The 15,168-nt window shown below is 41.0% G+C and overlaps 1 protein-coding gene across 11 annotated transcripts in view; it reads right to left on the bottom strand.

Moving 5' to 3' along the window:
* Positions 1-15,168, bottom strand: part of GALNTL6 (polypeptide N-acetylgalactosaminyltransferase like 6) — a 928,998-nt gene that overhangs the window by 87,295 nt on the left and 826,535 nt on the right. For all 11 annotated transcript variants that reach the window (XM_048847720.2, XM_048847722.2, XM_048847725.2 and 8 more), the window contains one exon: positions 3,665-3,782. In XM_048847720.2, the coding sequence (XP_048703677.2) occupies positions 3,665-3,782 (118 nt within the window). The remainder of the gene's footprint in view (positions 1-3,664; positions 3,783-15,168) is intronic.

The raw sequence follows: 15,168 nt of genomic DNA, 5'->3' as shown, positions 1-15,168 counted from the left end.
TGTTAGTGTAGGGAGTGTCCTGAGTAGATGGTGCAGTTTCTTAGTGTAACACAGCACTTTCCTACTGGTTAGTGAAAAAAGGCATTGTTAATCTGTCCAGTTCCAGCCATTCACTAGCTTGAAAAATATTATCACATGATGAAGAGTATTAGCAGGAGTCTCTATCTTTTTAATTAAAAAATGATCTTGGGATTACACTGTCAGAAAAACAAAATATATTATTTTTTATTAAAAAAATTAATCTGGAGACTGTTTTCTGAAGACTTAATATGTATAAGACACAAGGCATGGTTCCCTCTCCCTCAAGAGCCACCCATTATGCTGGTATACTCTGATTCTGAAATTTCAGTTAATCAACACGATATCAGAGCTGTGCTAACTTCTGCCATCTCTGATGATATTACATGGAGACTGACGCTAACAAAAGGGAACCACGTTGCCTCCTGCAAACCGAGAAACAAGTGTCAGGCAAACTTTAAAAAATCTGAGTGATTACAAAGCCTTATTCAAACTGATTTATAAATAATACATAGGGGTCACTTCATCTGTCACTGAAATTAGAGATGGGCCTGAACCAAACCTCCAGATCTGAACATCCCAAACTATGGGAAAATTCAAATTTGACTCCATATCTTCAACTTTGTGACCTTTAACTGACATGCAGTCAAGTCTGAGGTGAAACCTGACAGTTTAACAACACACAGCAATATTACAGAGCCATTTGGGACAGGAAGTGCAAAGAATGCTGTATCTAGTTGACACTTCAGGGGAAACTGTAGGTAGGCTAAATATAATTACTCAAACTGGCATTTGGCCAGGATATTATCTGTACTCTCATTAAAGATCCCATAGAACTTTTGACAGTCACAAATTGTCAGAATGTCAGGCTTAAATCTCATGCAACAGTTGGCATCTGTGGGACACATCACTCCCTGTAACATCATGTTTCTCAGCTATTAGTTCAATACTGACTTCTAGGGAAAAATATTCCTGATCCTACAAAACGTCTTTGTGCTGAAGTCTTTGTGAATGAGACAGGTTCAGTACCAAACACATACATCATTGCAATATGCAAATGTTTTGTCCACATGCCGACTGGGCTTGACTATGCTTAGCTGTGAGGAAACCATAACCGCAAGATCATAGATGTAATAGAGGCACAGCAAATCAAATTTAGTATATCAAGTAGTTTTAGAATTTTTATTTTCACTTGTTGGAATGTTTGAGGTTTATTTTGTAGAATTCCTATTTATTCCTGCCCATAGCGCATTGGTGTTGTAATAAATTATCCAATAATGCTCAAAAACTGACCAACTCCAAGGCTGATTTTTGCTTTCAAGATTAATTGGGGCTTATTTTCCAATGTTCCCAATCACGAGTAACAATAGTATCAGACTATGTCTACACTACCACGGTAAGTTGATCTAAGTTACACAACTCAAGCTACATGAATAATGTAGCTGGAGTTGATGTAGCTTAAGTTAACTTACTGTCAGGGGTGAAAGTGAGCTGGTACGGGCCAGTATGGCGTACCAGTAAGAACCGCACCGGCCCATACCCAGCCCACATTAAAGCGCTGGCACGGCAGTCTCCCCAGTAGGTGGCCCTGCTGGTAGGGTCCGTACCAGCAGGGCCACTGACCGGGGGTGGGGTGGTGTGGGGGAGGACTGTCCTTTGCCGTGGCAGCAACATTAAAATGCTGTTGCGGCAAAGGACCCTGCAGAGCTTTAATGTCCCTGCCCCTTTTGCTCCCCCCCGCCGCTGATTGGCAGGGGTGGGGGGCAAAGGGAGCAGCTGCCCTGGGGGGCAAAGGGAGCAGCTGCCAGCTATCGCAACAGTGGCGTCCGGAGCCCCGGGCCCTTTAAATCAACACAGGAACGCTGGGCAGTGTGGGCCGGGCAGCCTGGAAGGGCTGGCTGGGGGATGCTGACCCCCAACCCCCACCCCTTCTGCCTGAGGCCCCGCCCCAGCCCTGTACCAGTAAGCGTACTGACTTACTTTCACCCCTGCTTACTGTGGTGCCTACACCGCACTGGGTCGATGGGCGAGTGACTCCAGTTGACTTATCTTACTCTTCTCATTTGGGGTGGAGTACCAGGGTTGACCGGAGAGCGATCTGCAGTCGATTTGGCGGGTCTTCACTAGACCCACTAAACTGACCCCCGGTGCATTGATCGCCGGAGTGTCGAGCCAGTAGTAGTGTAGACATAGCCTCACTTAATGACCTATATATCAAAAAGTATTTCTCGGTTGCTTTCTCTTGCTCTGCTGATCTTATTTTTCCTTTCACTATTCCATAGAAAGCAGTGACCTTTCTGCTTTTGTTGAACATCCACAAACAGAAAGTTGTTATTCCTTCTAGTCAAATGCTACAAAATCCTGTTTAATGTTTTTTTTAACGCTAATAAGGAAGGACAAGGAACCTAAGGTAAATATACAGTAATGAGATGAATGAGGAGATACGACTGAAATAGGACCCAGTGTGACATAGTTGTTTCCAAAAAATCTGTCGCTAAAACAAAACAGGCTGGGTCAATTTAGTATCTGAACTTCCAGTGCCGTTACTATGGTTTCTACACAAAGAGGAATGGGCTGCATTCCAATTTTATTCTTCACAATGACAAATAACAGGAATATGGGAAATGGTCAAATAAAATCTTATGAGTATACGAGTATACAGAATGCAGAATTGGTGTATCCGAACAACCCGTTCATCCATTTATCTTGTGAGTTTCTCTTGCCCTCCAGTCTTATTTTGCTCTTATATAAAGCTGATTCAAACTAACATGATAGCAACACAGTTATGCAAGTCATTTAGCTGTTCCTAAGAACATCCATTAAAAACAGCATAGCAGTTGGGAGTACAGACTTGCTAGGTTAGCTTCTGTGCATTTCATTCAATACTTTGTTCTCTCCAGCATTGAAACTCAGATGTAGCTAGGTGTACAATGTAGTCTATGATTTATGTACTATATTTCTTCCATTGTAAATTGGGGTTGTGCTTTGTGGAAGTTTAGAACTAGGCTGGGAAAATCCTGAAGCTAAATGTGAACTGTAATGTTGATGTGTCATTTGACTATTCCCTGAAACTCTAGCTACAAAGAGAAAGTTATTATGGTGAAGAGGCTAAAAGGCAAAGTCTTTAATTCCTTGGGTACCTTATATTTGAACATAATGCATTACATATTCTAAATTAGGTACATTTGCATACACCTACTTAATGCATACAGGTACCTGATGTGCTTGTGGAAGTTAATATGGCTGCCAACTAGACATGGGCAAATAAGCAACTTAAGCACATAAAAAATGCATGCACACACTCAAAGGACACTTGTGTACATAGGTAGGCATACACAAAAGCAAATATGCAATTAACGCATCATGGGATATTGAAAAACTGGCCTGAAATATGCAATTATTTGACTTTTGTATGGCCTCAGGGATCTATGGCATACATTTTCCACTGAAATTAGTGGAAACTCCTTTATAAAACAGAGGAATATTGTACAGAACGAGGTCTGACTATGGAGCAATACGCAGTATGAATAAAGGCAACACGATGATAAAGCGCATCACAAATCTGGGTTCGGATAACTAAACCCCAAACCTTTGGAGTCATACCAAACAGAGTAAGTAACTATTAAATGGAAGTGACTTGACTTACCTTAAAGGAGATTTCATACTGCTCTCCTCCCCATATTTCTAAGCCTGGATCATAGCCACCCAGCTCCCAAAACCACTTTCGGTCCACGGCAAACAGACCTCCAGCCATAACAGGAGACCTGAGGAATAATTAAAACAAATTGTAAATGACAGGTACCATCATGTCATGCCTGAAAAACGGAGAAGATCAACAATGCCAATTGACAGATAATGATGAGGCTGCTAGCAATTGTCAGTATATGTTTGTGTGTGTGTGGGGGGGAGGGTGGTGGGGCGGGGATAGATGTCAGGTTGTTTTAAATTGCTGGAGAAAGGTGGATCCTAGATCAAAGTTTCATGACTAATCTCTCAGAAATCATCATCTAGAGCTACTTTATCCTATGATGTTTAGATACTACTGTAGCTGAGAGCTATTTTATGAAGAAAAATATAGCGTGGGAGAATATGGCAGACATCTTTTACAAATAAGTTTTATTATTAATCAATTCAGCTATATTTGCTAAATCAGGATTTTTTTTGTTCGTAGGAAAAGGACTCAGGAAACATGCAAAAGTGCTTCATGTAATTCCCATATTCCATATGAAGTTATGCACTTTTGAACCTTCCCATCCCTTCCCCCCATTAATATGTGAGCAAAACAGGTTAGTTCATTTCAGTTTCACAGTTGCTCTCTTAAAGAGAACAGAACAGTGAAGGGGGCTGGCTGCAGAGCAGTGACAGTGGTTAGGAGCAAAACATCTGCTTGAAATTAGTCCCACATTGATAATTTACCTCTCAGGCGAATACCTCAATTTTTGTGGGGGTGAATATTCACATGAATACATTAACTGAATTTTCATTAACTGTTTTCTCACTCCTTTGTATTCACTTTCCATAGATGACAGAGCAAATGAGTTTACAGGAGGAAAGTTTTAAGTTAATATTAGAGAACATTCATGGAAAAGTGAGTTTTAAATTCACAAACATGAGTATTTGTACTGGAAATCTGACAGTAAGAGTTATAACTCATCTAGTCAAGGAGCAGAGATCCTGATTCTCCAGTGTGTCTGAGCGCATAGGCAGTCACAGGGAATCAGCACTGACTCCCAGTCCCTGGCCACTGAGCCATTGTGGAAGTTAGAGTAGAAGGGGCCTTACTCTTACTTCTGTTAGATGTGTGAGCTCAGATCATATCCCAGCATGGCATCATGTGTAGTGGAACTCTGATCCATCATAATCCCCTCTTTCTTCATTCTTCCCCACAGAGCACTTTCCCTCCCTCTTATGCCATGGCAGGAAGAGCTTTACAGTGGCAGAGCATCCCCCTACACATGGTATTCTGAAAGCATAATAGGAAATGATTCTCTCCTCTACGTTACAGATAATGAACACAGGATGGATAGAGGTTTTATCTCTTGCTTCCGCTAAACAGTTTGTTTTTGTGCAGTGTTTAATTCTTAAGATTAAATTACATTTTGTATTAATTATTCTGTAAATGATAAGAAGTTGTAGTGGGAAGCCCTCTTTTTTAAAGGATAAAAAGTAAGGTATTTCCCCAGACAGCCCGTTTTTCAAAGTAGTTAGTAGCTCTTTTTGAAAAAAGATTCAATAGTTAGCTGGCGAAGCCACAGCCTATAACATACTCTGAATATAAATGGGCTTTTTACTTTTATTGACTTTTTGTACCTCAAATATTGACTGTCTGTCCCACAAATGAATAAATCCAGTGAAATCCTATTAGAAACCTTCCTCTGGGGTTTTTCACTGCTATAATACATTTTCAACTCCAACCAAAAGTAATTCTAATTACAACAGGTCCCTTGTGACTTCAGGTTCAAAATAATCAAAACACAATGTCCACTTAGAAAGTGGAACTTGCACGAAGGAAGCTTATAACTCGATCTTTACAAGCATGTGAAACGGAGCCTCAGAAATCACTGGGGGGCACACAGGCTCTTTAGTGCTTTTATTCAGGTGTTTTTCATGACCATTCCTCTGGACACAGTGAAAAAGGCAGCCCCCCACAGGCCCCGATTCAAAGAAGCCAATCAGATTTCATTTGTCTAATTAGGGACTTCACGTTGGGAAACAATTGGCAGGCATTTACTGTACAAATGATACTGTGCAGCAAAAGCTTATATACAGACTTTACACCTATAACATAGGATAAAACTTGCTTATTTCGTAGATGCTGGTTCATTAAAATTCACAACATTTATTATAATTAGGCAAACTACTAAGAAAGAGACTGGAACAGCAACCTTGCACACTCAGTCATTAGAGGGCTGAAGTGATAGTCTGGACAATTTTTTTCCGTTCAACTGTAATTCCTGGAGCTGAAGCCAATTGGTATGGTTTCTCTTACTGTTTCCAATCATGACCCCTGGTTGGACAGTTTCATATGTGGTGATGGGTTTGGTATAAACATCTATATAGACTGATAGCTTAGTGTGCTAATCTAGTTATACGGGCATCTCTGCAGGACATCCCTAACATCATGCATTAGGTTTGCTTTTGTCTCCCTTCTCTTCTGGGAGTAATTGTGATACATTACACCCCAGGGGAGCAAGATGCTGAATGCATATGAAGTTATGAGAATTGTGTTGTATGATTGTCACTAAAATATGGGAAGTGCCCAGAGACTAGCCCCCCAAAGACAGGGGGATAACCAACCCTCAGGCGGGTGTCGAACAATCGTCAACTGCCATTGTCCAGCAAGGGAGTTACAATTCAATGACTCACTTGCACAAGGCCACGCTAGGGGAATTGCTCAACCTTGCCCAGTAATTCAGCAATGCTCACCAGACATGCCTGGACTTGTGTTCTCCAAGCATATAGACCAGGGGTGGGCAAAATATGGCCCGCAGGCAGAATCCAGCCCATCTAAAATTTGTCTGCCTGCCATGACTAATATTTCTGTCTGGACTCCTCTGCCCAATTGTGATCTCTGAGTCCGGGCTGCTAAAAGTCCCCCGGCATAGTGGGGAGTTCAGGCAGGCTGCCTGCCAGCTGTGGCCCCATGCAGCACCCAGAGTGGCTGCGGCCGGTTGCTGCTGGCATGTCTCCGTGCGTCAATGGCAGGGGGAGGGAGGCGGCTCCACACTTCTGCCCCCACTCCCAGCACCATCCTCACAGCTCCCATTGGCCAGAAACTGGCCAATGGGAGCCGTGGTGGTGGTGTTTGCGGGTGCTGGCAGTGCATGGCGACCCTCTGCCCCTCTTTCCCCACAAGGGGTGCGCAGAGATATGCCAGCAGGCCGCAGCTGCTTCCGGGAGCAGCATGGGGCTATGGCAAGCAGGCAGCCTGCCTGAGCCTTGCTGTGCCGCTGGCCGGGAGCCGCCTGTACCCCTCACCCTCTCCTGCACCAGCCCTGAGCTCCCTTCTGTACTCAAACTCCCTCCCAGACCCTACACCCCCTCCATTAATATAGTAGAAATGTGCGGCCCGTGACTACTTACCAAAATTTGTGGAGTGGTCCCCCCTCAAAAATTATTGCCCACCCCTGACATAGACTAAGGGTAAAAAACAGAACACAGTGGGCATATGCTTGGCCTTTTCTCCTCCCCTGACCTAAGCTGCAAGCAACAAGAATGCTCGGAAGACTGAAGGCTCCAACAGAGGAGACTGGCCCAAGTTTAAGAGACAAGCCTGTATATTAAGGACTGTAAGATCCAGTAGGGTGGGAACATTGCTCCATCTTAATACTGTCTAGTGTGATAAGGGTTAAGGTTTAGACTGTGTGCTTATATTTTCTTTTCTGCTGGTAACCACTCTGACTTTTTGCCTATCACTTAAAATCTTTCCTTTGTAATCATTACACTTGTTTTACTGTTTATCTTTACCAGTGAGTTTGCCTGAAGTATTTGGCAAATCTGCTCAGGTTTACAAAGGCTGGTGTATATCCACTTTCCATTGATGAAGTGGTGAACTTGCATTGTTCAAGAAAGGGTCTTGAGCATGGTATATTTCTGAGGTAGAAGGCTGCGAGCTGGGGCGATTTGGCTGGTGCCTTTTTCTGCGTGATTCATGAGTGGCTCAGGGAGAATTCATGGATTTTTTTGCTGGGTGTGGGGCTCCACATGCTATTGTGCTCAGTGATAACAGGGCCTGGAGGGGTTTGCTGCTTGTCACTAGCAAAGCATTGTGAGAGACAGCCCAGCCTGGAGAGATAAGGGGGCGCCATGGTCCCAGGTTGCACCCCAGGGATCCTGTCACAGTAATATTTTCTTATCCCATCTTTGAGACAAATTCCAGTTACCTAACCTCACATTTGAATACTTCATCCAGCAGAATTTGGTCCATCAGCTCTAAGAACCAGACCATTACACACATAAAGGTTTTTCTCTGAATCTGCATCAGAGTCTGTGTCCAACTAGCCACATTCAAGTCCTAAAAAAGTTCTGCCCCTTAATGGTAGGAGATAGTGAGTGAGTAAGACTGGTCTGAAGTGTGGAGAAATGACCAGTCCTGTGCTTTTCTCTTTGATTTTGGCCTTTTAGAATATTTGGATGTCTTGTTTTTTTTCATGGTTGAAGAGAAATGGGAGACAGTCTTGGTACCTCTTGTGGCTGAAATATGATTTGCATTTGGACTTTGCAATCCTTGCCCTACTCCAATATAAGGAGAAGGATCTGGAGCCCGAGGATTCATGATATGCCCATTTGGTGGGGGAGTAGGAAGCAATGACTTATGGCTAATAAAGGGAGAGATCCCTGACTGCTTTCCTAGCATGGACAGTAATAATTTTAAAAGCTTATAGAAGAATCTTCCAGACCTGGGGGATTCTGGGGAACCCAGAAGTCTCCCATACTTTGAAAAACATTGCTCCTTCCCTTCTAACTCTGCAGAGATAGACAGGTGCACATTGTGGCTCTCTCTTCCCTTGGTGGAGCCACTTTAGCACACCAAAGTGTATCTCTGTTGACCTCTGCTCTGGGGAGCAGGAGTGGGATGACCTGTTCTCTACATGTGCCAGCTCTCCTAATGGTGCATCACCTTTCCTTGCCTGCAGAAGAGTATCTTATAAATGCAAGATGACTTGTATTATGATTAATAATATTCCTCCTAATTATGCATTAATGTAAGAAGAAACTATGATGATTCTTCTTCATGGAAAAGACCAGAATTATTTACTAAGGTCTTACGTACATCAGACAAAAATCTGCCTCTGGCATCATTCTATGCATTAAGTAAATGCAAAAATGTAAAAAATGATGTTTCATTGTGATTAGAATGGAACATAGGGCATTAATACCACATGCCATGTAGCACAGATGCTGGAGTCCAAGATTAGCAATGAAGTGGTTAACCTTCTTTCCAGGCCTCTTTCTGAAGCCTGGTAGGTTTATAATTGTATCACATTGCATTCATTTAGAGCACTTATTTTTTTCCTGACAGAGATTCACCAGTACCAGACATCTAAGTTCTACTAAGGTCTAACCAGAGCCTAAGATCTCATTTGTTTTTGTTTGTTTTTTTATCATATTTTTATACAAAAAAATTCTGCTCACTAAGTTTGCTGATTTAATTTGGTTCTCACTACCATCAGAGACTTTTGTACAGTAATTTTTATATCCTCACTATGAATCTTTCATTGTTGCTTTAATGTTCATTCTCCCATTCTCTCCCTATTTTTGCATTAACAGTACGAGTAATTTATTAGTGAAAGTATTTTAGAGCCACTGTCAAACTTAGACTAACTTTAAAACAATTTATATTTTGTATAAAGCCCATGAAACAATCATATAGTCTTCATTATTTTATCCCTTACCCCTTCCATTGCTAATCAGGCAAATTCTAGTGTACAAACAGGAACTCTTTTCTGATCGGTGACCTGACTCTGTGTGTCTCTAGCTATTGCATTAATATATCCCATCACCAGACATAACTAAGACTTACATTTTAACTTAGGCCTAGTAAACCCAAATTGACTACCCAGAATTCTGCTGCTTAAGGTCTCAATTCTGCACTGGGATCTCAAGTTTAAGCATGTGCTTGCTGAATTGAGGCCCTAATGAGGATCCACACACTTTTGCAGGGTCAGGGCCCCATTTATTTTTCCTGGCTGTTTCATTCATGGATACCATATCTGCCACCAATGACCATTTGTCACTATGGGAGAAATTCTCATGTCACACTTTGAATTGTGACATCACTGAACAGAGTTTTCAGGATGCAATCTATAAAGGAGAGATCTTACTTCTATAAACTTACAAGTTGTCATTATAGATGGTGGAAATATGATAATAATGTAACATGATTTTAAAAATGTAACAACAAATTTTTATATTATCTAACAGTTTCTGTAACACTCTACTGTCTTTCATTATTTACGGCTCCACTCAGTCTGACCATCTTGCAACCTTCCCTCTCATACCGTCATCTCAATAATTTGGGTAAATGCATTATTTTTAAAGCTGCAGCTGTAACATCAATTCCATTTCAAGAGTATGCCCTATGTTTCAACCTGTAGCAAATTTTCAGTCCAATGAACTCTCTTTCCTCTTATTTCATGACTTTGTTCATTTCACAACAATAAGTTCCAGGGTGGAACATAACAAATATATTCTGAAAGTCAAAGCATAAATGGTGTCAGTGTCTGTTATATCTTCTGACTGTGTTTTGGAAACAATAACCTCAAAGAATTCTACTAGAAGTTAATAGACTGTCACGAAGCATGTCAACTGTGCAAGGTAAGAAGCTGCCATAAGTTCAGTGTGCTGCCAAGTCCCATAAATGAGATTGGAAGATGCAATTTTGAGGGATTTAAGCAGCCTAAAACCTCCCAAACTGACTCTTGATGGGGGAAGATGACGTGCAAGGGATGAGATGGAAGTCCATTCTGCGTGACACACAGCTACATCATAGCCATGGGAAACTGGTGCTGCCAGCGCCACCCAGTCCCACTCCATAAGTGGCTGCACATCAACTCACCAAGTCAGTGTTTTCTGACACCCATAAGTAACACACTATGTACAGTCAAAGCAATAGACACAGTACATTTCCTGCCCTCCTTTCTCATCTTCTGGATGAGTAAAACTGAGGTCCTGATCACTTGAGGGGACGTAAGGTCCCATAGCAATTTTCACACGAGCAAGTGTGTGTGAGGTGGGATGGGGAGTGGCGGAGGGGGAGCAAGGGGGAAAGCGGTGATAGCCCCTTTTTATTGGACCAAATTCTAATTTCTGTACTTCTGGTTTGTGTAATTGTATTCTATCTACTTAGACTCCCTCTGTAATTTTAGAGGGCTTTAATATTCTGCACGGCCTAACCTAAGTTGTGTAATGGTATTGTCACTGTTAAACAGCTGCCATGTTTCAATGCTGCTTTTCATTAATAGGGGAAACATTTCCATTTATCTCTCTGTTGAATTCATCACATCTATCTATCTACAGTATCAACAGCTTTAAGCTCAAAGCCATCCTCTAGAGGCAAGACACAAAAGATTAAATACCTGAAGATACCAGGGGTAAGATACTCATGTCTGCTCTGGCCCCCTCTAAGAGGCACAGCAGAAAATCTCACCTTATTTTGCTACCATTGTCTAAACTATGTTTTGCTGAAAGTTACCTTGAATTTTTTTAAAATTTTTAAAATGTTTCATTTAGCTTAAATAAAAATAATACTGTTAACATACCATAAAATGGCTATAAACCTATAGTGATAAATATCCTTCTAATTATTAATTTGTATTTTAATTCATCCCTAAAGTAGCATTTTGATATTAAATATAAATCATCCTTTCTGTACATGGATGCAATTAGGTAAGAAACACAAGGACTGATTCTCATCACACTGATCTTACACTCGTGTTATTCCATCAACCACAATGGAGTTACTCTCATGCCTAACACTGCCTAATTCTAATTTGGACCCTTCAATGCATCCTCATCATTGTTCCCTTCTCCTTCAATTTAATAGTTGAGTTCCATTAATTCTCACTATAAAATAATGCTTTTTTGGTGAATTTCATACTTGTGAAAAGATGCTGCTATAATAGCCTTTAAGACTGGATACCTCTAGGAGCAGGATCTGGAGGGGACAGACAGCAGCCACACACACTTTCCTATAGTACCCTTGCCACTGTGCCTCAGACTTGACCTGGAAGATACACCACTAAGAGTGGGAAGGTAGCTCAGTTTCCATACCCATATAATCGATTGCGTCTCTACTAAGACTGCCAACAAGAGTTCATATTGGTGCCAGTTGTGGTATAAACTTGCCCACTAGGAACAGAACTGAATAAACATGATAAAACTCTGCATTTATACAGTGACTTTCATCTAAGACTATTAAAGTACTTTACAAACATCAATTAATTTAATCCATGATAGCTTTGTGAGCTGTTATATCAAACAAGTACATTTTAAAGTAAACATTAAATAACATTGTGGTCACTTTGGCATTTCAATAAATACTTTGGTATTATAAACACTAAGAAACTAGGAATTCTCTTACCTAACCTATCATTTATATTCAATAGAACACTGCTGCAATGTATAAAAGTCAAGCTTACGTTTCTTTAATTAGAATTTAATGAAAATCTAATTATACATATATAACTCATGTAGACATGTATATATGATACACACACACACACACAGTAAAAGCATGAAAAAGCAAGCTTAAATATATGTATTCATATGCACGTGTGTATATTAGTATTTTTAAGGAACTGTAAAAGCAATAACTCAAAAAACTCTAACTGATCTAACATGAATGTCAGTCCATCCTCCTGCTCCACCAAAAGCAGAGTGTGTAAAGAACAGAAGAAAGTCCTTGAGGTGTGAGTTATAAATATTTTAAAGTCTTGTTTTAAACAAGGCTTCTTTGTATATATTTTTCCTAGCATGGAGCCCACAGTGGATAAACTTTTAAGTTATACTTTCAGTTAGCATAAAAGATACCTGACAAAATCATACCTTGCAGTTGAACCACAACAAGAAATCTAAATACAAAGTATGGAGCATTTTTTTAAGTGAAAACTGGACTTGGATCCTGGCTCTTCTTAATTTAAAATACATTTTTTTTCATATATTCATAGATATTTAGGTCAGAAGGGACCACTATGATCATCTAGTCTGACCACCTGCACAACGCAGGCCACAGAATTTCACCCACCACTTTTTAATCAATGGAAGTCATTTGTCAGGGTTGTTCTCTGTGAAAATAATCAGCTTTGAAAATTAAAGAAAATTCCATCTGAGGTAAAATATTGCACACTGTCCAAAACCGAGAACCTACATTTAGGCCTCTTTTTGAAAGGGTTCAGTGTGAGGCATGTCTGAAACTAAACAGCTCTTTTTGAAAAAGATACAATCTTCCTCATCTTGTCAGAAGGAAAAACTATGTTAGATTTTGCTTTAAAAGCTGACTCAAGGTCAAAAAGGCAGCAGAGAGATTCTGGGTAGGCATTCTTCATAGCCACAGAATCTCAGAAGCCTGGCAAGTTGCCCTTCTTTGTTCATGTAAAAATCCAATTATTTACATTATGAAAGGGGACTCCATAGGTCAATAGGAGGCACAAATGAGGGTCATGGTGCAACTACAAGTCTCTTCTCTATTCCCTGAGGGGTACATTGCGCTGGAATTTTAAAGCTAGGCCAATGTTCTGCCTTAGAATAAATCTTGTTTTTTTTAACAGGAATAAAGCTGTTCTAGCTAACAAGGGAGTCTATAGCTATAACAAGTGGTACTTTACGCCAAACTGACATCTTAATAGAGATTAAACTTCTACCTTCAAATGAAAAGCAAGCCCAGCTATATATCATCTAGGTCAGTGTTTCCCAAACTTGGACGCTGCTTGTTCAGGGAAATTCCCTGGCGGGCCGGGCCGGTTTGCTTACCTGCTGCGTCCGCAGGTTCGGTCGATCGCGGCTCCCACTGGCTGCGGTTCACCGCTGCAGGCCAATGGGGGCTGCGGCAAGCGACATGGGCCAAGGTTGTACAGTAACTAACACCACCTTACCAGTCCTAAGGAATAACGATAGTTCAATATAGTCCGTCAATATATTCAAGCAAATGCACTAAGAATATACAGGGATAGTAGGGCAACAGACTTAATATCCGTTCACAATATGTACCCTCTTTGTAGACAGTAAATGAATAAATCAGAGAACTATCTTCCTTGTCCAAGGCCTACTTTTGCTTTGTTTGTGTTCTCAGTAGTTTCATAAGCAAAGCAAACAAACATTTTGAGATTCTCTGTTAAAGATGGCTGTATGTACAGATGATCTACTTCTGATCCATGAGTATGCTTTAGGTGTGGGCTAGCTTCATATGACTTTTCTCAACTCCCAAGGACTCCATACTTAGTAGTGTTCTCCTTCGCTCCCCTAAAATGTTTGAAGATAAATTATTATAACAGGTTCAATCAGCATGGAGAGTTTATTACTGAGTCATTCTTAATTAGTTTACTCCTTTAAAAATGCTAATACTACAAATGTAATATGTTATGAATTTATCCTTCAGATAAATACATGGACCAGATTCTGAGCTATGCTTCTCAGGGAGGTGCAGCACAAGGGGAACAGCCCAAAAAAGTGACTTTACATCTGTATGTAAATGTGACGTTTCACCCCCAGAATTCTAGGCTGCTCCGGGGCAGGCATGTCTGCTCCCCACATCTGTCAATGGGCTTCTCTATAGATCAAAAGACTATGAGCTTAAAATGCTCCAGCCACACTCTGGCCCACCTTGCTGCTTCATAGACCAAAAGAGATTGAGCACAAAGAGATCCAGCCATGCCCCCTCCTACTCCTGGCATATTCCCTGTGCTGCAGATAGGCCAGCATAAGGCTGCCTAAGCTAGATCTACATGACACCAGTACTGGACCTATTCCCAGAATGTTGTTTAAGATAGCTTGAAGGATCCTTTAGGGCAGTTAAAGCCACTGTAAAGGAGTCGCAGTGAAACGAAGAATTTGGTCCTGTTATTTTTCAGAGTACCGTCCATCCTAGAAACCCTATTAGAAGAAATTCTCTGAAAAACAGAGAGATTTGAATGACAAAACTCAAATACTCAATGAAATAGAAACACTTTCCCCACGCCAAACTCTCCTCCTCCCCAGTTTTCAGACCTAGCGTCTCATTGCAAACCAAGGCTTTATATGTATGACAGTGAATATTATAGGGTGCAAATGTGTCAAGTCTATACTTAGTTGACCAAAGCAGAATGATGACAAGGGTTTTATTCCCTCGCACAAGATCATCTTGAATAATGGAGATTTTTAAAAAGAAGCCACACAGTTACAATACGCCGCTCCTTTTCTTTAGAGAAATCCTTTCAAATGCTGCTGCTGGGCACACATTTGGATGGAATCAGCTTTTTCTTCAGGCTCCCTTGAACATGCACACAGTGATACTGATTCAAGCAGACGGGGCCTTACACTTTGCTAAGCAGATGAGACACACCGTTAATGATATGGCCTGTGATCTGCCATGGAGCAGAGGATGTGGATGAATATTATTCCTTTGATCAACCTATCCATAGTACTGTCAGCAACTGCACCCACACTCCCCACTAC

This window comes from Caretta caretta, chromosome 4 (assembly GCF_965140235.1).
Source record: "Caretta caretta isolate rCarCar2 chromosome 4, rCarCar1.hap1, whole genome shotgun sequence".
In the NCBI taxonomy this organism is placed as follows: domain Eukaryota; kingdom Metazoa; phylum Chordata; order Testudines; family Cheloniidae; genus Caretta; species Caretta caretta.
This window is presented reverse-complemented; position numbering and strand designations above follow the sequence as displayed.